The 22,260-nt window shown below is 36.4% G+C and overlaps 4 protein-coding genes and 1 long non-coding RNA gene across 7 annotated transcripts; 3 read left to right on the top strand and 2 right to left on the bottom strand.

Moving 5' to 3' along the window:
* The first annotated feature begins 896 nt into the window (after window positions 1–896).
* Window positions 897–2,419, top strand: LOC108903153. Its single transcript, XM_018705271.1, has 5 exons — window positions 897–1,046; window positions 1,103–1,417; window positions 1,661–1,782; window positions 1,871–2,041; window positions 2,179–2,419. Exons 1-5 carry the CDS (start codon window positions 897–899, stop codon window positions 2,417–2,419), a joined length of 999 nt encoding a protein of 332 aa, XP_018560787.1.
* Window positions 2,354–7,402, top strand: LOC108908854. The gene is made up of 3 exons (XM_018713126.1): window positions 2,354–2,399; window positions 2,455–2,941; window positions 7,167–7,402. Exons 2-3 carry the CDS (start codon window positions 2,478–2,480, stop codon window positions 7,378–7,380), a joined length of 678 nt encoding a protein of 225 aa, XP_018568642.1. The 5' UTR covers window positions 2,354–2,399; window positions 2,455–2,477; the 3' UTR covers window positions 7,381–7,402.
* On the bottom strand, window positions 3,399–12,020 carry LOC108908998. 2 transcript variants are annotated; one of them, XR_001964401.1, is made up of 4 exons: window positions 11,813–12,020; window positions 11,100–11,227; window positions 6,566–6,747; window positions 3,399–3,579 (listed from the first exon to the last, which is right to left on the bottom strand). It is a non-coding gene; the product is annotated as an uncharacterized LOC108908998 (long non-coding RNA). The 2 variants fall into 2 exon arrangements; XR_001964399.1 differs by having other exon boundaries at window positions 11,882–11,987.
* A 107-nt stretch (window positions 12,021–12,127) lies between these two features.
* Window positions 12,128–15,545, top strand: LOC108915612 (mucin-5AC). Of its 2 annotated transcripts, XM_018721720.1 has the most exons (7): window positions 12,128–12,276; window positions 12,326–12,489; window positions 12,555–12,711; window positions 13,306–13,977; window positions 14,065–14,352; window positions 14,417–14,525; window positions 14,658–15,545. In XM_018721720.1, the coding sequence occupies exons 1-7, from the start codon at window positions 12,222–12,224 to the stop codon at window positions 14,833–14,835; spliced, it is 1,623 nt and encodes a 540-aa protein (XP_018577236.1). In that variant the 5' UTR covers window positions 12,128–12,221; the 3' UTR covers window positions 14,836–15,545. The 2 variants fall into 2 exon arrangements, with proteins under 2 accessions (XP_018577236.1, XP_018577313.1); XM_018721797.1 differs by lacking the exons at window positions 12,128–12,276; window positions 12,326–12,489; window positions 12,555–12,711 and adding an exon at window positions 13,031–13,126.
* Window positions 15,546–16,727: 1,182 nt separating this feature from the next.
* On the bottom strand, window positions 16,728–18,187 carry LOC108908769 (POC1 centriolar protein homolog A). Its single transcript, XM_018712938.2, has one exon. It carries the CDS (start codon window positions 18,122–18,124, stop codon window positions 17,186–17,188), a length of 939 nt encoding a protein of 312 aa, XP_018568454.1. The 5' UTR covers window positions 18,125–18,187; the 3' UTR covers window positions 16,728–17,185.
* Window positions 18,188–22,260: the final 4,073 nt, after the last annotated feature.

The following is a 22,260-nucleotide window of genomic DNA, read 5'->3' as shown; positions in this document are numbered from 1 at the left end:
CGATTTTACACTCGTGTACGTAAATGTACACTCAAAATTAACTGAAAGATTTACTTGAAAATATTTATCTCGTATTGTGTATCAAAATAAAATTTGTAATAAAACAAGATAAACCTGTACTTAGTTTTTACAATACTGAATAGTCAGAACTAGAAAATTTTAAATTAAATTTGACTGGATGTGAATGGAAATAGAATTACCGAGAATTTGTAACTTATGAAAAGTAGTTCAAATGTACCGTTCGACTTTACACTCGTGTACGTAAATGTACACTCAAAATTAACTGAAAGATGCATGGAACTTAAGTTATTAATCATTTAACTCATTTCCAAATCCAATAATTACTTGAAAACATTTATCTCGTATTGTGTATCAAAATAAATTTTTAAAATAAAACAAGATAAATCTGTACTTAGTTTTTACAATACTGAATAGTTAGAACTAGAAAATTTTAAATTAAATTTGATTGGATATGAATGGAAATAGAATTACGGAGACTTTGTAACATATGAAAGTAGGTCAAATGTACTATTCGATAATCCACACTGAAATTGAGCAAATTGTCCAATTTAAGCAAATTAAAGAATTGTATCAGAAGGAAATATTAATCAGCGACAATATTTTGGAATTATACAATTTTCTTCTTTGCTATAAAGCAATGTGCATCTACAACCACTTCAAAGCTAAACGATGCGTCTTTTCCCGTATTTCGTCCTCGTATCAAGAATTCATTGTCTAGTGAGCGATGAAACGTTTAATTTGATAACGACTTTCCTCGAGCAGAATAATTCTAAACTATGTTATTTCTTTGTCTGTTGGAAGAAAGCAGGTACGATAATTTTTTTTTAGAATTAATTATGCGGAGATCACTAAAGGCAATTTCAGATAAAGTTAAGATGCACAAAATTTTATCGAAAGAAAATCTAAGAATTGCATTTGCTGCAGTTACAGGAAACGTCATTTCTAATATCACTGACGGATCTTACGAAAGGATAAGCTTTGTATTAGATTTATCCTGCGAAAAGTCCGACGTAATATTAAACGAGGTAAAAGCTAACTAACTACTTTCTACCTCATCGAAATATTTTACATATTTTTTCAGAGTCGCAAGAACAACAAATTCAGGTTTGTCCACAGCTGGCTCATGGTATCAAATTCACCCATTAAACGGAACGATATAAAAAATATGTTCGAAAACGTAACGCTGAGAATGGACACGGATATAAAACTAGCAGTACCAGAACTCGATAACCGGTATTCCATTTTCGAAATCTACCACCCTGGTCTTGAAGGCGATATAAAAATAAACGAAATAGGGGTTCACGCTTACAACAAACTAACTTACTTTAATAAGGATATTTCCTTTTATAGCGCTAGAAAGGATATGTCGGGAATTCTCATAAGGACGGGAAACAGAGTAAGGATAACAGTGAAGGCGTACCCAGTGCATGTATAAAAGTCCCGAGTCGGTCCCCGGAGTCTGACCTAAGTTCGACCCCCGGAGTCAGTCTCTGGACTTACATTTAATCCAGGTTCCTAGTTGGTGACTTTTCCTTAGTAATTTCTGAGACGCCAACTTAAGAAAATCAAATTCACTGAGCGCCAGAACAAATTCGGTCGCCATAACCATGACCACGTAATAAAATAAAACATTTTGCAGGTAAATTATTCCTTGGGTACTCCCGAGAATTACACCGAGGCACTACGACACAGAAATCGTTTCACTTTCGGTAAATTCCACTTCCAGCTGTTTCTCCACCTCGTCTACATACACGAGTTCCAGTAAGTCAGTAGACGTCTGATAGAAAATCATCGTTCAAGCACCGCGGTTGCGATCTACGCATTTTTTAATCGTTTCTCGACATTTCAGCTACAACACCACGATTCGAGCAGAATGGTTTGGCAACAGCAGCAGCGGCATCGAAGCTGGCCTGTCGCGGCTGCTTTGGGACAACGAAATCGATATTAGCAGCGCCGGTGGCATCTTACGAGCCCCAAGGATGCATTATTACGACTACCTATTACCTTATTATCAATTCAGGTATGCAGGAAACAAATTGTACGTTTTTTTTAATTTAAAAAAAAGTTTCGACCGGTTTAAATCCCCAAAACTCGAAATAGAAATACGTTCAGCGCAGCCATCGAATTTTAAAATCTATTCCCTTTAAATTTTTTTAGGACCAGTTTCTTCTTCAGGAATCCGGGAAACGTCAGTCCCGGAGGCGAAGTGCTGAGACCGTTCTCAGTGACGACTTGGTACTGCTTCTTGGCGGCCACCATCGTCGTGAGTCTGGCTATCAAAGCCGCCTATTGGATCGAACGGACATTTTTAAAGTCCCGCTTCGACTACAGCCTTGTTACGTCGTTTGTTACCACCATATCGCTCTTTGCCCAACAAGGTACCAACTCAAACGTCTAAAAGCAAAGACGACTCCGATTTTATAATGTTTGTAGGCTCTTCGACTGTCCCAAATCACATGGGTGGCAGAATCATCTTCCTAAACATTCTCGTCCTCTCCATTCTCCTGTACAACTACTACACTTCCGCCTTGGTATCTTCTCTGCTCAACGCAAAGCCCGACGTCCTTGAAACCGTCAAGGAACTCTACGAGAGCACCCTTAAGGTGGGTACCGAGTACCAACCCTACACCAACACCTTTATAGTCCAAGCAAGGGGTAACGAGTGGGTGCAGAAGCTCAACAGCTCGAAGATCTTCACGTCTGGCCGTGCGAACTACTATTCTCCCGAAGAAGGCCTGGCTAAAGTGAAGAAAGGCGGGTTCGCCTACCACACGGAGGTCACTACGGCTTACCCCATCGTATCCAGGACCTTCGAGGCGGATCCCATTTGCGATTTAGCCCAGATCGAGTTCATCGATCCGGCTTCGGTGGGGTTTATGGTGCCGAAAAGGTCCCAGTACAGGCAGCTGTTTCTGGTCAGGTAAAATATTTCGTTGAGCGAAGAATCTCAAAGAAACGGAAAAATCTTGATTTTTTTGTGAAAAGCGCCAGCCACAAAATATATAATGGAAGAAAACGGAGCACCTAAGAAAAATGCCGATATTGCCATAACTTTTTTAGGGGCAAACTTTTTTTCGCAAAAATTGGTAAAAATGCATTTGAGCGGTTCCTAAATCCAGTGGTGTAGTCAGATTTTTGATTAAAACAACAAAATTTTGCTATTTTTCACTTAAAAAAAAATTCGTAGTAGGCCTTGAAAATCAAAATTTCGTCTTCAAATTTTGCATCAACATAGAGCTTTTGGAGATTTATCTTTAAAAAAAAACTCGGTTCGAATCGGTCCGTAAACAACTTTTGTACGCGACTGTTTCCATTCTTAATGGGTCACCCTGTATATGAAAATATAATACAGCCACAGAAAAAAATTTTATTCTCTATAATTTTACTCATGAATTGTAGACATATAGAGATTGTAATTTTATAAAGTGATAATCATATTTTTAAAGATACGATACAACTTGGATACCAAACTTTATCGCCATACTCTCGTATTCCGTTTTGAAACATTTTATTTCCAAACCATTATTAATTTTCTCTTAATGTTCTCCAAAGCCTTCACTGAAAAAAAATTAAAAACAAATTATCAGTAGTTATACAGAAATGAGGTCCTATTATACAAAGTTGAACAATATTTACTTTAAATTTTTTTAGTCATTTATTACTTTACGCTAACAATTTCAGGGTGTTAAAAAAATGGAAGAAATATATTAAAGAGAGATATAAAACACAATCAAGTTTATTTACTTGAGGGGGCGATTTAGTATGTATATTTTTACCGTGTAACAGAGCTTCAGATGAGGACACAAATCATCGAAGCAACTGACATAATTGAATATTATTATATATCAATGTATTCGCAATGGTTCCTCGCTAGTGAGCGAGATAAATTTCAATGCTCATGACAACAGAAGAATAATTTAAATAAATGCCAAAGTACCTCAATTTTAACCATACTGTTAGTGTGTCAATATATTGCGTTTACGACGGAACTAGGTCAGGCACAATAACCAAACTACTTCACTCACTAGAACGGACACCTAGGATCATTTGTATTTAATTTTCAGATTAATATTTATTAATAGTTCTATAATTTGTGTCCTCAAGTGAAATGACAACATTTTACACACGACTCCATTTTTAGTACGTATCTAAACCAGAATTGTCGAGTTTCCTACCTATACACAAGATATTTCTAACAATTCTCGATATAATTAGTTTGTACGCTCTCTCACAGGTGTCGCTACCCTTGAAAATGAAAGTGAAAACACAGAGTTGGTTTATTATAAATGCGTTCTAAAATAAAGCATAATAAGTCTAATATTATCTTTGATATACCTAGTAGTACCTAAGTAATGATTTTGTAAAGCTTAAATAGTACGAAAATATAACACATAAAAAACCAATAATATGTACTAATTTGTCTTTATTAAAAATAAAGATTAAATTTTACGTACAGGGTGTCCCACATAAAATCGTTATTTATGTTTAAATAAATTTACAGCTTAAAAATTAGCCTGGCTCAGATAGATTTCTTCTTCAATCTACAAATCTACAAATCTTCAAGTCCACTTACTGGATATTTAATGAAAAAAGTTACGACCAAAAAAATTATACATTCTTGAATATAAATATAACTAACACGATTTTAATTTCATATTGTCTTGACAATCAACTTTTGCTTATTTTTAGTCACTTACTATCGAAATAAATGAAATAGACCTCTGAGTTTGGAAACCGATATTAAGAAAACATAGGGGCAAAAAATTTGAAATTTGGACCAAATATAGCCTCACTATTACTCTATTGTGTGCTAAAATTTCGGTTGGTTTCGTTATTCCATTTGTTAGTTATTAATGAAAATGTTGAAAAAATCACGGTTTTCTGCATATAAAATTATTGGTACCTCTCACTTTAACTCGTCGTAATTTTTTTGTTAACTGATAAAAAAAATCCAATTTTTACTAACGATAAGTTGAACTATTGTCTTTAATACTGTAAAGGTCATTTGTCTCAAAAGGTCTTCTTTTTTTTATTTTTAAGTGAAACATAAGGGAGTGCTATTTCCATAAATATGGAATTCTTTAAAAAAAGAAAAAACTGACATAGGTAGCAAATAACTGTAAACAACAATTTGAAAAAATATGTTAAAATAATACAGTTATAAATATGATAGTATCGGAATGGTCAATTGCGTTCACGGTCCGATGCAGAGTATACAGTATAGCCTTTATAACTGTATTATTTTAACAAATTTTTTCAGATTGTTGTTTACGGAGATAGCATCCCCTTCTGTTTTGCTTAAAAATAAAAAAAGAGCTTTCGAGACAAATGACCTTCACAGTGCTAAAGACGATAGTGCGACTTATACTCAGTAAAATTAGAATTATTTTTGTCTAATTTTTTTTCCCGTTATTTTATCATCTTCTAGGTTGAAAAAAAATCTCGATTCTAAAAATTTCAAATCGATATTTTTTTTCATTGAATTTGATCAACAAAATAATAGAAATTAATTACGAGACACTTAATAAATGTCTCGAGGCAAAATTTACTACCGCACTGTATCAAATATTTATAATTTTTTAATTTTTTTAAAATTTTTTATTTTTTAGAGGTCGCTCAACTCTGAAAATTAAAATAATTATGAGTGACCTTTAGGAATTAAAATATCGATTGGAAATTTTCAGAATCGAGATTTTTTTCAACCTAGAAAATGATAAAATAACGGGAAAAAAATTTCAATTTTTGACGATTTTGGAAAGTTTTAAAAATCTTGAGCGACCTCTAAAAAATTTTTTTGAGCTGATTTTTTGAAGGGGCTCTTCAAACATATTAATTTAACATATTTTCACAAGAGACACGAAAAAAAAATTGTTTTTTTTTTTTTTTTTGAACCACCCTACTATACATATTATTCTCCAAACGTAATTAATAGCAAGTTTCTATATATTTTAGTAATTAGGCAGTGTTTTTTAAATTGATACGACTCACCAAAGTAAAAAAATAATTCAAGTTAATCATTTTTACTGAAAATAGCAGGTAATTTACGTATCGGATTGTTAACGTGAAAAAAACATTAGACTGTTGACTGTTCCTGTTATACGTTTTTTAAGCTTTTGAAGAAGAAACCACATGGAATTTTCAAAATCGTATTTCTGCTTTTATAATAAAGAAATGGTAATTCTAAGATTGTTTAAGCTTATTAACTAAAAATTATTGCCTACTTAATAAAAAAATTATTATTGTCCCCGATAATCTATTAATGAATAATAAAATCTTTACTCTCTTTCCTTATAAGACTGTACGTACACAAATTGGAGCCGTTCCTGAACAATCGGGCGCGAGGCCTGTTAAAATATCACCCAGCGTAAATTATTAAACAACACACCTTGAAGCGTTGGCCGATAGAGCTAGAGCAGCACTTGCCGGGGTACCGTTTCGTGACTCACGCTGGGCGATATTTTTTGTACAAAATCCCGTCTATCAAATATATTTAAGTGGATAATAAATTGTACGCATCAGATCAGTAATAATAATTAATACTCACCAAAATATTAACTATGTTAGCCTTCTCGTTAGGTCTTCCCAACTTTATGGTATTCTTTCCAGCAATACTCTGTAAATATTTTTTAGAACAGCCTTGAATTGTGTCTCATGCAAGTTCATATAGCATGTGTCAATAACTGTCCGTCTTAGAGAATTTTTGTCTAGATTACAACTCGAACCAACCTAAAAAAAAATGTCTGTTGATTTCTCATTTGTCCCTGATTTTTGCTTTAAGAAACAGAAATTAATTTCAAAGTAATAAAAATGTAGGAAACCGTACGGAGAGACATAGGATGATAATTTAGTTGAACTTTCGATTAACAGATGGCGTAATTAAAGCATAGTTTAAGACGTTACGACTGAACGGAAAATTTGTTTCACTTTTTTATATGTTTTCTTTTAACTTGCCAATTAATGATTTCATACAAAAATAAAAAAAATGCAAGTCGGGTTTTTGTCACATTTTAACCAAATTGTTTAATATAAAAAATCAAGTAACTACAAATTGCAAATTTAGAGATACAATATTGCATTAAAGAGAGCTGATTCTGATAAACGGATGTTCAAATTTGCATAAGAATAATACGAACATTGCGTTCTAGCTTGGTGAAAATGCAGCAAAGTGGCATATTCAAAAGGGAGCGTGACGTATGGGTAGCATCGAAACCGGAATGCCTTTTGAGTTCGAGGGTACTCTCAGTAGGCGTCAATGAACTTTTCATGGTCTACATGATACTGGTCGGCGGTATGTTCTCAGCTGCCATTATATTTTGCATCGAGATAATTTGGCAAAAGAATCAAGGAAAGACCAAATGAGAACAGAATTAGATGTATTCGAATTTTTTCTAGAGCAAAATTTATTTAAACGTTCACAGTTCACATGTTTTGTGCAACATGGCTTGCAAGTATAAATAAAATGTTTAGCTAATGATGTTTGTTTTATTTATCTAAGACGACCAGCTTTCTCGCCGATCTATTCTCTTTGATGTGACGTTTTCATAAATTCTGATATGTTGAACCGGCATTATTAAACAACTACATCCTATTAACCTGTCGACTTTCAAGTCAGAACTTTTGTAAATTTTAAATCTTTCTGCATGCAATGCGATGCGGTTTACCACGACCACTTTTGTTTGCCGAAATCAAAGAGAAATATTTAGAATAACCGACGCTATATCATTTAAAACTTTTCGTCTTTTCAAAATTGACGTAAATGCCTTCGAGAAGTGGCAATGAGATTTTTATTTTTCTTGTTACTTTTAGGCGTGAATTGCCAGAAAAGACTAGAAACGGAATTAATACTGGCGTATTTGAAGGAAAATGACGTAAAATACTGTTTTCTCTTAGTTTGTTGGAAAGATTCCGGTGATACAATTATAAAATAATTTTATGACTCACTAAACTGTGAATTTCAGATAAGGTGAAATTAAGTAAAATCGTGATAAACGAAGTCGAGAACGCTAGAATAACTTTTCTACCACCAAAAAAAGGATCTATTTCTAAAGCTATTACCAGCGGTTATTCCCAGATTACGTACATATTAGACTTGTCTTGTGACCAGGCATTTGCGATCCTAAAAGAAGTGAACACTTTTAAAATCATTTCGTACCGAACGAGAACCTAAAATTAACTTATTTTAGGCGTCCGAAAGTTTCAAATTTTCGCTTACCAACAGCTGGTTGATCATCGCCCGTCCTGACATGCCAGTGAAAAACGTGAAAAATCTATTCGGCACTTTGAAGCTGAGACTGGATATGAACGTTAAAATTGCGGTACTAAAAAATAACGAAAGCCGATACCACATCTACGAAATTTACGACCTTGGCTTGGAAGTCGATTACAAATTCCACAGACTTGGAGATTTTAAAGACGGAATTTTTTCTTCTCCCGTGAAGGAAAAACAGTTTTTCGAGTCGAGGAGGAATATGACCGGAGTGCTAGTTAGAATTGGAAATGTGGTAAACTAATAAAGATTAACCGACTTTTCATTTTTTTTTTTTTCACATTTTAAATTACCTTTTCGGTTTTTGTGGTTCTAGGTCAACTTTACTGACGAATTGTTGTGGAAATACAGAAACGTGGCTAGTTACAACGAACACGGGGGCTTATACGGTCTGTATCTTTACTATCTATTTCAGCCGTTCGTTGAACTCCTAAAATTTCGGTAAGACCCAGACTTTTACAGAACCTTCAGTTTGCCCTCATCCGATTTTAGTTACAACGTGACGGTTAGATACCCGTGGTTTGGTTATTCCGACAACGGTACCGACGGCGGACTTGGAAAGTTGCTGTACGATGAAGCAATAGACATCCAGATAGGCGGCGGTTTCGTCACCGTGGGCAGGACACCGTATTTTGAACCCCTGGTAGTTCCCTATGTGAATGTAAAGTAAGGTTTTACTATATTATTAGCATTTATGATATGGTACTTGGGTTGTTATCGATTTCTTCCGTCTTTCCAGGACCTACTTCTTCTACAGGTCGCCTAGGATTAAAAAAATTGGAGCCCAAGTATTGACGACGTTTTCAGCTGAAGTGTGGTACTGCGTATTAGCAATCGCGGTAGTTATGGGTGCCATGATAAGAGCAGTTTACTGGGTCGAAGACAGATATTTGGCATGTAACCACATTTACAATTTTTTTACATCGGTTATGACGGTGCTTGGAGTTTTAACTCAGCAAGGTGCGAGTCAAAAGTGGATGCCATAATCAAAAAAATTAAATTTTGTAGTTATTTTCGAATGTATCTATGAAAATGTTGCAAAAAAATGCTTTTTTAATGGAACTTAAAATTCTGTGAATATTTAAAATGTTACAATTTTTAATTCCCCATGTTTAGAATTTAAGAAATTTCCTAAATAATTTGGCAACGTTGCCACCAAATTCACAACCAACTAATAACAACATAGATGTTTTTCGACAAACGACAAGTTAGTAAAATAAACTCAAAATTAATTATTTTTGAATATCAATTTTTCCAAAAATTAAGAGGCTCAATAACGACAAAGTTTCCACCCTGTATATATTTCCACCACCTTCCTACAGAATCACAAAACAATTATGAAGACCAACAAAATCGCTACAGCCACCCCCAACTGCACACCCTTATCGAAATATTAACAACACTCGCTTAAACATCGACAAACTCTTACAAATATAATCAAAATGATCCATTTTCCACCCATCGACATATCCGTAATCGTGGAATACCCAGATCACTTTTATTTCCAAAACTTTCCAACCTACACAACGACACCAAAATCGCTCCGATCCGACCACCCCTGCGCCCACCGGTCGCGACCAAACATTTTTACACTGTTAAAATCTAAGCACATTTATTACGTTCAGGATCTGCTACGTTCCCTCGACGCACAGGAGGTAGAATCCTGTTCCTAACCACGTTAATATTCTCCATCTGGTTATACAACTACTACACGTCCGGCCTGGTGTCTTCACTTCTAAATTCCAAGCCCCAAATGTTGGACACGTTCCAGGACCTTTACGAGAGCCCTCTAGAAGTCGGGATGGAAGACCAAGCCTACATCCACTTATTCGTAATGCACACCAGAGACCGTTATTTGAAACAACTGTACCAGAAAAAGATATACGGTCGGCACGGTTCTCGAGGTCCCAACATCTTTTCCGCGCAAGAGGGCCTCGAGAGAGTTAGTAAAGGCGGGTTCGCCTTCCACACGATGGTGTACACCGCGTACCCCATCATATCGAGGACGTTCGACCAGGAGGCCATCTGCGATCTGGGCGAAATAGACGTCATGGATATTATCGGGGCGATGTTCCTCAGGAAAAAGTCTCATTATAAGGAATTGTTTGCTATCAGGTTAGTATTAGCCTTGTTTATACAGGGTATTTTTTTTTTAATCAAATAAATAATATTTTTAAATGCACTTTAATTACTTGTCTACGCCGCCACTCATGTATTACAAATACATGAATTGTAGGCAACCTACAGTGCATGTGAAGGGATAGTGTCGACTCTCTTACAAAATCCCTCACCTTTATTTAATTTTGAAGGATTTTATGGGAGAGTCGCCATCTAGTGTTTCCCTTTCTAACTTCGATTGGTTGTCTATTTAGGCTGTGGTATTAATGTTCAGTTATTTAAAATATACATGAATAAATAAATAAAATATACATTTTAGTTTCACGAAGCTGTGGGAGAGTGGAGTGAGTAAGTGGGTACACGACCATGTTATCGAGAAGCGACCGGAATGTCGATCAAACTTATTGCTGACGGCTGTCGGACCCCAAGAGTTGTTTCTGATATACGCGATTTTCGTTATTGGGGTTTTTCTGGCGATTGTTATATTACTGGCAGAGATTTTCTATTATAAATTGCAAACGAGGAAAGGAGTTTGGCATCAGCAAGAATCAGCTTTGGTCGATTCATTGCAACACAGTGCACCATCGAATATGAGATTGAAAAGTAGATAGATATTGGGTCAATCATTGAAATTTAATATATACAATATATAAATAGCATTTTTAATCAACTGAAAGTGTCGAATTTCACTTACCTTCATTGCATACATACAGAAAGGAGACGTTATATGGCACCTTCGTTCCATTTGCAACCATCATGATCTTGGGCCATTTGGAAAGTTCACATCAACCATTTGCAAAAATTGTTAGTTATTGGTTTATTCTGAAATAAATAAAGTATCGAGTTATTATATTTTCATGTATTAGGGCAGTATTATAGTTTCGAAAATTTAAAAGTGGATATTCGGTCAAACTTCTTTAGTCAAACAATTCGCTGAACGGCCTTAGTAACTGCCCAATATTCCCAATCAGCTGATTGGGCTGACCAACAAAACATTTATCTGCTGAACGACATTGACCGGTCTGACCATTCGTTGAACACAGCTATAGTAAGAAACATTATCTTTAAATAGATTGGAAACACAAGCAAGTCGACATCTTTTAAATTAATTTATATTATCACCGACATGAAATATAACACAAATTGCTGTTTCATTTTCATAATGACTATGGAAAATACATTATAATAATTATTAATTCGACTTGCTGGGTTGAATAACTTCTCTACACCACTGTTTTTTTAAAGAATACAAATATCGGCAGACAAAAACGATTAATAATTTTGACATTTCTCACAAAAAAATCCTTAGAACTGGAGGAAAAGTCCACAAATTGTCAACAGTATGTAATTGTTCTCAGGCATAAAAGAATATAAAAATGTATTATTATTTAAAAAAAAAATACGTACATGTATTTCTGCTTTCAGTAGTTAATTTCAAAATTCCTCGTTTTGTGGGTAACATAAATACCTACTCACCTGTAGTGAGACAAAAGCCAGAAATAAAATTATTATTATGGCGATTAACAGAAGAAAAATTAAACTGATAAGTTGTGTTGAGTCAGGTTTTTCTGTACTAAAAAACCCGAACAAAAACTACTTAAATCTTTTTAATTAATTCTGTTTCAAGTTTTCGTAGTATAAAAAAGCTAGCTAACCGTAAACGCTCTTAATAGTCTTAATGTCAAAGGTAAATTGTGGAAGCAGAAGAAGAGTACATGTTGACAGTCAAATTTGTTTTTTTTTGTTCGTCGCTAGCCCGAAATGGATAATTGGTCACTGAGTGCTTAAGACCTTTATTAATTAAACAACTATCAGTATGCTTACAAGGACAATAATTTTTATCTTGCCTCTTATTACATCAGACATTTCTGGTAAGAAATTTTAACCAAGAAAATCGATTTTCATTACCCAGTCTTACAGTTTTAGCAAACAATTACAATGTAAGGATTTCGACTGACGATCCTATTGTGAAGGGTGGTACTATACATTTTATAGCCACGGTTTATGAGGGAAATGATGTGTCTGATAACACAAATCTAAAATTCTATTGGGATGACAATGCTATCCCACAACACTCAAGACAGGTTTGTTATTATTGTTAACATTTTGTTTTGCAATCTAGAGAAAATAAAACGGTATACTGTTTCAGACTGATATGAAAAATGCCACCGATTTGTGGGCGGTTACGTATGAGGCGGACAAGTACGCCATGGGGACCTATATCGTAAACGTGGTAGTGAAAAATTGTTTAATCGAAATCGTCTGCTATGAGGTCGCTTCTGCTCGCAGTTATTTTGATATTACAGGTGAGTGTTTACGTTACAGTTACCCACAAAACGAACAATTTTGTAATTAACTACTGATTTTTACAGTAATGTCTATATTAAAAAAGTTAGTAATTGGTTTATTCCGAAACAAATAAAATATTAAGTTATTATATTTTCATGTATTAGGGTAGTATTATAGTTTGATATTTCAAACGTGGATCTTTTTTTAAATTAGATTCATGAATCTAGTAGTGGAGGGGATATTCTGAACAAATAGAAAGGTATGAACTTATCTGATAAAAAACATTGGGGGAATACCATATTTGTAAGAAACGTTATCTTGAAATCGAAGTATTGGAAACACAAGCAAGTCGACATCGTTAAATTAATTTTTGAAAAATGTTTTTCGCTTTATTTCTGTGTAAATCAGTTTTAGTTGTCTTACTCTTTGCTGGTAGTATATAATTTCTGTCTTTACTTGTTTTGTACAACTGTCTCACAATTGCACAATTTAAACTTATCAAAGAATGACTCATAAGATAACCACTCGAGAATAAGTCAATATAAACCCGTTTTATTTATACAAATTTAATTTTTTACTGTCTCTTGTTTAGGAATATTTTAATTTTCCAGAAACCCTGAATGGAAAGATGCTTCTAGTTCAGAAGAACAAAACGATAGACAAAGATTTCGTCTCTAATACGAGCACCGTCACCCACGAGATAGAATTAAAGGAAACCGACTGGGACTACATTAAAAACGCGACGACAGTGCTTACGTATTGGTTCATAGACTGCACGTATTACGGCATCACCACCGACATGAAATTCCTTTTCAATTACACGTCGCCGGGCGAGGAACACTCTCTGGAGGCTTTGGTGATGGCCGATTTCACCCCGCCACCCCCTACGACCACGGTGCCGCCCAGTACCACCACCACGAAACCCACTACCACCACCACAAAACCCACTACCACCACTAGTAAACCGACGACGACTACCAGTAAACCTACAAGTACCACGACCTCTACAACGGTTAAACCTAGTCCGGTGACTACCAAGGCTGGTGTTAGTACAGCGGCCTCGACTTCAATCGCACCTAGTGTAATTGCGAAAGCGTTGAGGAAGAGAAGTGTGAACACAAACGTTGACGTGAACCTTGTAAATGGTCCCAAGATCATGACGGTTGTGAACGGGTCGAAAGTGCCATATAACGTCTCTTTTCCGTACGTGTGCAACGGCACGCAAGTGGCCACGGACTCCAAGAAAACTTATGGGTACTTTTTCAGAAAAATCGAAGTAAAAGGTAAGTCTTCTTAGCATACAGTTGTCATATCTCATCAGGTGTACTGTCTCCGAGACTCAAATTTCTGACTTCGCAAAATCCTCGTAGCGCCCGTCGCGAAGGTCAACGTCACGGGCAACAACTGGATCCAGCATGGCGACTTGCTCAAACTGCGAGTCCAGTGTCGGGGTTCCAGGAACATCGAGTATTGCGTGGAATACAAGACGGGAGCCTACAATGTTACCGGCAACGAGACCTGTTATCAGTATATTCCGTTGGACGCCTGCGATTTTCAGATCAACCGTTACTTGTCGGGTTCCAAGTACACCATTCTCATCATCATTAGGAACGAGGTCAGCAAGGTGGTGCAGCCCGTCGCGGTGACCTTCTATGAAGGTAAGCGAAATTCGACGTTCGTTTCGATCATGCTTGAACCTAATTTTTCAACGATCTCTTTCAGTGACTACTCAACCGCAGTTGTCGGTTATCGTGGTACCGGTCGCTTTCAGTCTGGTGGCTGTCGTCCTTATCGTGTTTGGCATCGCCTATTACATTCAGAATCGGTCTAGGTAAGTGCAATGACCTTCGTTCGTCATATATAGCTCATCGACTCTTGTCTCTTATTAATTTCTGTCATGTGTTGGTTATGTCGTAAGCGTTTACACAATCTAGAATCGAAAATAACCATCTCCGCTTTCTAGATTTGTCATCGAGGTGGCCGACTTCAACTTCGGCCAGCAGTACAGCGACCTGGAGTACAAGACTTTCAGGGAACGGCTGAGGGACTCCATAGTGAACGCCTTCACCCGCGGTCCCAGTCCCAGCTCCTCGGAGGTGCCAGTGTGGCCCCCGGGACGCAAGTACGGCAGTATGACGTAGGAGGGTCCTTCGTAGTGCGACAGACCTAGTGAGATTTAGCTTTTATTATCATACAATAGATGATATATTATCGCCGTTATCTTAAGTTGGGCCGTGGACGGTTTGCTTTCAGTAGTTTTTAATTTTCCTTCGTTTCGAATTGGAAGGCGGAAATCGGGGGAAATATAAAAATTGGCTAAATGTAACGTTGTAAAAAATGTATAAAATTTGTTTAGTTTCTATTTTGTAAGTTTGGTTAACTTAGGATTTTGTGAAAATGTGAATTCTCGAGGTGTATTAAATATTGGTGAAGATGTACTGGAAAAATTTTTATCTGCATGTTTAGAGGTCGGGAAAAACACTAATATGTGCCAATTTTTATTTTTTTTTGCGAAAATCGAGCAATTTTCATGATCATTTTTTTTTAAATAAGAACTCGATAGACTTACTTGTTTCAATATATTTATGAGTGGTGATATATTACCCGCCGTTCGGATAATAGAAGCAATTTTCCCCAGAAAACTTCTCAGTTTCGGGGAAAACACATTTTAATTGACAGCAATATTAATTGAAACAATGTTTACAGTAAACGTTCAAATTTCAGAAAGGTTTTTCACTTCGTAAATACCACTACAAGAAAAATCAAGAGGCACCAGGTCTGGCGACCAGGCCGACCACTCTGTTTCACCGCGTTTTTCGATCCGATTAGATTGTAAACATCAATGTTAATCATTTTTTTTTTATAAATGTATAAAAAAAAAATTTGGAGAAATTCTTTAGAATTTGAGAAAAACTGGAGGTTGCCATTAAAAAACAATGATCGTTGTAGCTAAAAAATATTTGAATGTAACATTTTGCAAGAGTTATCAAATAAAAACTATTCAAATAATAAGAATCTAACTATTTTGGCGGTTTTACCATAACTTATTAATTTGTTTTTGCATATATTAAGCATTATTTTAATTTTTTGCGAAAATCGAGCATTTTTCATGATAATTTTTTTTAAATAAGTATCTCCTTCAGAACTCGATAGACTTAGTTGTTTCAATATATTTATCAGTGGTGATATATTACCTGCCGTTCGGATATTATGAAGCGATTTTCCCTAGAAAACTTCTCAGTTTCAGAGAAAACACATTTTAATTGAAAGCAACATTCATTGAAACAATGTTTACAGTAAACGTTCAAATTTCAGAAAGGTTTTTCACTTCGTAAATATCACTACAAGAAAAATCGAGAGGCACCAGGTCTGGTGATCGAGCCGACCACTCTGTTGCACCGCGTTTTCTGGTCCGATTAGATTGTAAACATCAATGTTAATAATTTTTTTTTATAAATGTATAAAAAAAATTTTTGGAGAAATTGTTTAGAATTTGATAAAAATTGGAGGTTGCCATTAAAAAACAATGATCGTTGTAGCTAAAAAATATTTGAATGTAAAATTTTACGAGTTGTCAAAAATCTAACTATTTTGGTGTTTTTACCAAAACTTATTTGTTTTTTTGCATATACCAAACGTTTGCTGTTTTCTGCAAATGTACATATTTTTCTCACGCCAGCTTTGTTTCTCAAATTAATAGTGTTTTTACTAGATTAAAACGACGAGATTAATATATTTTGAGTAAAAAGGGCCGACGCCGGATTGGCTTTCATTTTTTCCTTTTTTTTATAGAAATGTTTTTAATATTTTTTATACATCCCATTTAGAGGTTTTGTGCTATATTGTACTGTATTTTATGTATTTATTATGTTGTTATCAATTTGAAAAACTATATAAAGATTTACTATAAACAAAATTCAGTCATTTCTTCCTTCATCAGTTCCTTCCTCACGTAGTAGAGCAAGTTGGTAGTTAAAACAAATTTCTGTATTTTCGTGATAAATTTATTATTAAAGAATAAATAATAGGTACAAGTATAAAAGATATTAACGAAATATTGTATATTCTAGTTTAAAAAGATTACAGAATAAAAAAAAAATTGATAACGAGTCAGAGTTTATAACAAAAAATAGAAATGGGGGAGACTATTCGGAAATAACAAGTTACATAATAAATTTTTTAAATTGTAATGCAGTTTTGGTTTAAAAATTTTCACTGGAAAACGCCTAAAGGTAAATTATCAAACTGAAATCTCAAGGGCAATTAAACATTGACGTTCTTTATGTGATTTTATATAAAACACGTACTTACAGCGTTTTCAACTTATCTACACTTCTGCACCAAGTGCGCACCGAGTATAGCTTTCTCCTGTATTTATCAATTCAAGGAATAAAAAAAAGAAAATTTCAGGGGTTTGGGTCTTCCTGGGATACCCGTTATATAAACATTATATAGCCCCTCTTCTATAAAACGGCAAATGCAGCCCCTACTTTAGTTTTCGTTCATTAAAAAGTTTGTTTTCCACACCATAATACGCTTATCGGCCCCACCGGAGGCAAAATACTCTCCGTCCGCACTGAATTTACAGCTAAAGATGGCATCGCTGTGTCCGCTAAGAGTATACAACGGCCTCCCTTCCATCACGTCCACGATCTTCAACTTTCCATCCCTCCCGCTGCTAAGCAAGTAATTCGCACATGGGTGCCACGACACGCAAGTCGTGTCATCGTGCAAAGTGTAGTGCTGTTGTAGTTTCTTGTTTCTTATGTCGTACACCCTGACGGAGCCCGAGTTCATGGCGACTGCAATGGAATTGTTATTTTGGTGCAGCGATAAATAGTTTGGGCTGCTGCTGGCACTCCTGAAAACGTGTATTTGTTGTCCGGAATCGACACTCCATATTCTCACAGTTCGATCGTCTGAACAAGACACAATCATGTCGCCGTGAGGTGACATCCTGGCACATCTTACCCAGTTGTTGTGGCCCAGAAAGCTCGCAATGAACTGTTTCTTGCAGGCATCCCATAGTTTCACTGACTTATCGTTAGACCCAGTGATTAACTTGGAGTTATCGGCGTTGAAACATACACTATTCACTGCCGACGTATGCGCTTTGAATTCCGTACTGCCTCCTCTTATTGTGGGCACCCAAATCCTTACTGTGTGATCCTTGGAGCTGGAAGCTAGAAAGTTGCCGTTGCTGGAGAAATCTACACTCGTAACGACGTCCGAGTGCCCGACAAACTGATAACTGCGCGAATTCTGCGAATTGTTCCATACCATTATCGAGTGGTCTTCGCTGCTGCTGGCGAACTGTTCGTTGTCGGGACTGAAGGAAATGTCCGTGATCGCTTTCTTGTGTCCCCCCAAGTTCATTGATAAACAGGGGTCTGTTGTTGTTGTCACGTCCAACACCGAGGTGTCCGACATGGTGGGCAATTATCAGTAGATTCTTAATAAAATGCACAAAACAACAAAACCGTTGCGTTCAAATATTTTGAGGTTATGTACGTTTTAAATTGTGAACTAATATGGACCCGGAATGCCCATCATAACACACCATAGAACTAGCAGTGTGATTGGGCAATAATCTAATTACCGTGTTCTTTTCATTGGAGGTGAAGCTCATGGCTTTGAAATCTCGGGTGCCTATTGGCTGCTGTGGAAAATCGATTGTTAATTTTACCAAGAGGCAATGAGCTTTATGCACAATGGAATGAACGTGAAATGTTCGTTTACCCAATAACACAAAATCGATTGGATTAATATTTCCAAAAAATATATTAGATATATTTAAAAATAGAGAACATAAAGCATATTATACTGCATTCTCAAGCAAATAAACAAAATTTAATAAATCATTGAAGGGAACTTCATTAATTTTTCATATTAGCGACATCTGTGGAAGAGATGATGAACTATTAGTTCGATTATGAAAAATTCCGTGTATTGATTTTAGCCTATTTCATTGCTCTGGCCAGTAGATGGCTGTAAAATAAATCAACTCGCATCGATTCGCATTTAAAATGAATTGATAATAATTATTGGTTAATTTGTTGGTGTTGTTCGATGCTTATACATTTGGCGCTACTATAAAGTGCATTCTTCTACGAGGACTTTCATTAAAATTCCTTTTTAATTTCCTAACGTACCACCACGTTGATGGAAATTCCTCTCCGGATACCGCCGTCAGTTGCAGCTCCTTTTTTACCCCCGTTCGAGCGTCTCACCCCTCGCACTTTTTCATTCACAGGTGCAGAGAGCGTATACGCATAATCATAATTACCCAAATCACACTTCCGGGTCATTTTTCATGCTTACCGACGACAAATTCGATGGTGAGGGGTGATGAATAAAATATTATTATGATTCGGGAACGACGACGGTTTTTCGGATAATTCCCGTGCAAGGAAAGGCACCGAATGGCCTTATAAATCCCATTAGAGGGTGTTCACCCCGAGTGAGACACTTTTATGTACCCCAGGCGATATTACGAAACAGAATTGTCTTTGTCGGAAAAAGTTCGCGATTTGGCAAGTTGAGAATTTGTAGATTTTCACGGTTTTAGTGGAAATATTTAATAGGTGGGCAGGAAAAAATGTTGTGAAATTGTCTTTTCTGTATTTGTATCTTTTCATTGCCGCTAAAGCCAAGAAACAACTAGATCCTCTTCCTTTTTAAATATTCCACGTCTTGAACTTCTATTTCCGCAAGCAAAACTCGATTTTAAACCCTCCTTTAAGCGGAAATTATGTAGAACAGCCAATTTAGTTTCTGGGCTTATTTTTCGGACAGTGTAAGGGTTGTCGTCACTTTGGAGGGCGACGTCTGGCTTTTATTAGCGATGTTCGGCCGAAAATCGCAAAAAAGGGCCGAGAAAAGGATGGGGACCTCTCAGAATGATTAGAAAGCTTTGCGTATGGGAAATATACTCAAACGATAAAAAGGAAATGAAAAGTTTGTGTTCAGTATAAGATGATTTTTTTTCATAAATTGTTTATAGATTTTTATACTGTGCATGTGGTTAATATCCGTTAAAAATATCATTATTATCTCACTATGGGTGTTTGTCCTGCACACATCACACTTCGGAAACTTGAAGTATCTGAGCGGGACAAATATTTTATAATAAAACAGGGCAAAGAGCTGGCGTCCGACTTAATTTTCCCTAGGAATGTCATTTTAATTTGAAATTAAGCTCCGGCGAAGAAGCGGGACACTCCAGGAATTTAAAGCTTCTGGCGGACTGCACGTTTTTGCCTTCGCGAGAATGCTCCGGAGTAGTTCAATCAAATTAGATTTTTATATGGCAAAATTTAGTTCAGTAAACAAAGACACGTATAAATTAAGAAAAATTCCGTAGAATTGAGTGAACTACTTTACTCCAGCTGAATGTTAGGGTTTTATTTTCAAAACGGCGTCCAATGTTCGCAAAAAACATTTTTTTTCACTAAAAAATATAGTCTTAACGACAAAATTTTAACCTAAAATTAAGTCGTCGTTCCAAGTATTTCGAATCTATCGCAAAAGAGTTTAAAACTGTCATGAAATGAATTCTACATTCTACACCGAACAATACCAAACAAGCGTTAAAAGTTTTATTATTGCAAACACGCCGTCGTATTTCTCTCCTTAATTTCCGACACGGCAATGCAAATTTAACTCCTACAGCAAATTTTCCGGCGGCAATAAAACGAATGTGAGACATTACACCTTTCTCAAATAAAGCGTTTACGTTAGCGAGCTTCCCTCTGCAAGGACTTTTGCTAAAATGGAAGTTTTCGGAGTGTTTACATAAGACGGAGAGGGGTCTCTTCATCTGCATAACGCGAAGAACACACGAATAACCGGAACCCAGGAGCGTTATAATTTGTTAACGTCTGTAATTAGTTCGTAATTACGCCACAGACGAAGTTGTGGCGTCGCGGAATCACGAAACAGTAGATGGCGCTGTAAAAATGTTAAATGTCAAAAATTAAGCACCTAGAAATCTAGGTATTTTTTAATAACGGGAAGTTTTATACTTTTAGCTCGAGGATCATATAATCAACAATAATTGTTATCCGGTTGGTTATAGATGACCGATCGGAGGGGCTAGTCCCCAACGCAATTCTCGAAACTTGATATCCGGCGAATCCGGTGATCCCTTCCGTTTACTGGAACATGCCAGCCAAAATATCGAGGGGATAAATCTTATCCTCACGGTACTTTTTACTGCATTTTAATAAAAGCCAGTTTTTAAAATGTATTTTTATGCCCTATGTGAATGTGTATATCGACAGATAATTATTATTTAATCTCGCCCACGTCCCTAGGGATCATTTATTTGCTGCTAAGTGATTTACTTATTCGGAAAAATCCCATTCTGAGGGGTAAACTCGATTGACCTCCTCAGGAATTTAATTTCCGAGGGTCGCTAAAAGCTCAGAAATTGCCCTTTGGATTATTAAAGTCCCCGCCAAGTGCTAAATATTTGGAAGTTGTCCGCCCTTCCGGGCCTCTCTCGGTTCAATTAAATACAAGTGTCATACTACGGTTTAAATTATTTTGGGACGTTTCGTAAGGTCACCAGGTCCCGACAATTACATTCCAGGCGTGGCTGCCTTTCGAATTTATTTTATTTAAAAAAATATATTAGTGATTGGTCTTTTCACGCGAAAGCCTTTTATTTTATGATTTTATGATACACGGAAAGACCAGTTTATTTGTGACAAAGAAACCCCTTCATTTGGCGTTTATTTTACCAAATAAAACATGTGTTGTGGACGACACTAAAATCAGTCCGATCGGACCGCCCCTGCGCGCAGCGGTCGTGACCGAACATTTATTACAGTGTTAAAGTTATACAAAAATATACTTTCCTAACGTCATTACCGACATTTTACCGTATTTACGTATAAACGTAAGGAAACAAATGTAAAATAGGCAGTTTTAATGATATTTCGGGAAGATTACACCACAATTATGGCGTTTACGACGGCTGTGGGACTTGGCGAGATGAATATAACGTCACGAGGGTTTGCGGATGTCAGTTGGGATTGATAGCCCGGATGAGTGTTGACGGGGGACGCCCGAAGTCCTGGAGAAGACGCCGATAAAGCACACCTGTTAGCGTAAGCGTGCGTTCAAGTGTTGCAGCCTGGAAGATATGGCCCGCTTTGTCTCCTCCTATTTCGGGTTTTCTTGCTGTGTAACGCGGTACATCGGGCTGTTTCTAAGCGTGTCGTTAGTCTAAAAATGATTGTTTCGCAAGACATCGCGTGGAGGGAGGCGGTAAAGTTTTTCTGCCGCGAAATATATCGAGTATCAGTTGTGTAGAACCCCCTGTAGAACGTGGTGGAGCACAAAGTATATGCTCTCTGCTCCACTTTGACTACAAAATAGTGATGTTAAATTTAAACCATATTCAACTGAATTAAACTAAATCAACTGATTGAATTAAACCAGATACGGTCAATTTCCTTCTCCAAACGCATTCCTCACAGCTGCCGACGTCTCAGGCCCCATCACAACCCGTCTATCTCCCGAAGAATCCCGGACAAAGCCTCTCAGACACCGCCGAAAGT

This window comes from Anoplophora glabripennis, unplaced genomic scaffold, assembly GCF_000390285.2.
Source record: "Anoplophora glabripennis isolate ALB-LARVAE unplaced genomic scaffold, Agla_2.0 scaffold1, whole genome shotgun sequence".
In the NCBI taxonomy this organism is placed as follows: domain Eukaryota; kingdom Metazoa; phylum Arthropoda; class Insecta; order Coleoptera; family Cerambycidae; genus Anoplophora; species Anoplophora glabripennis.
Note: the sequence above shows the minus strand (reverse complement) of the source record. Positions and strands in the feature narration are given on the sequence as shown.

Excerpts from the sequence above, each read along its gene's own strand:
- LOC108908769 (XM_018712938.2), bottom strand. The coding sequence starts at position 18,124 with ATGTCGGACACCTCGGTGTTGGACGTGACAACAACAACAGACCCCTGT.
- LOC108908854 (XM_018713126.1), top strand. The coding sequence starts at position 2,478 with ATGGGTGGCAGAATCATCTTCCTAAACATTCTCGTCCTCTCCATTCTC. Across the intron at positions 2,942-7,166 it reads AGGCAGCTGTTTCTGGTCAG|CTTGGTGAAAATGCAGCAAA; the intron begins GTAAAATATTTC and ends ATTGCGTTCTAG.
- LOC108903153 (XM_018705271.1), top strand. The coding sequence starts at position 897 with ATGCACAAAATTTTATCGAAAGAAAATCTAAGAATTGCATTTGCTGCA. Across the intron at positions 1,418-1,660 it reads TCATAAGGACGGGAAACAGA|GTAAATTATTCCTTGGGTAC; the intron begins GTAAGGATAACA and ends AACATTTTGCAG. Across the intron at positions 1,783-1,870 it reads GTCTACATACACGAGTTCCA|CTACAACACCACGATTCGAG; the intron begins GTAAGTCAGTAG and ends TCGACATTTCAG.
- LOC108915612 (XM_018721720.1), top strand. The coding sequence starts at position 12,222 with ATGCTTACAAGGACAATAATTTTTATCTTGCCTCTTATTACATCAGAC. Across the intron at positions 12,277-12,325 it reads TATTACATCAGACATTTCTG|TTTTAGCAAACAATTACAAT; the intron begins GTAAGAAATTTT and ends CCAGTCTTACAG. Across the intron at positions 12,712-13,305 it reads CAGTTATTTTGATATTACAG|AAACCCTGAATGGAAAGATG; the intron begins GTGAGTGTTTAC and ends TTAATTTTCCAG.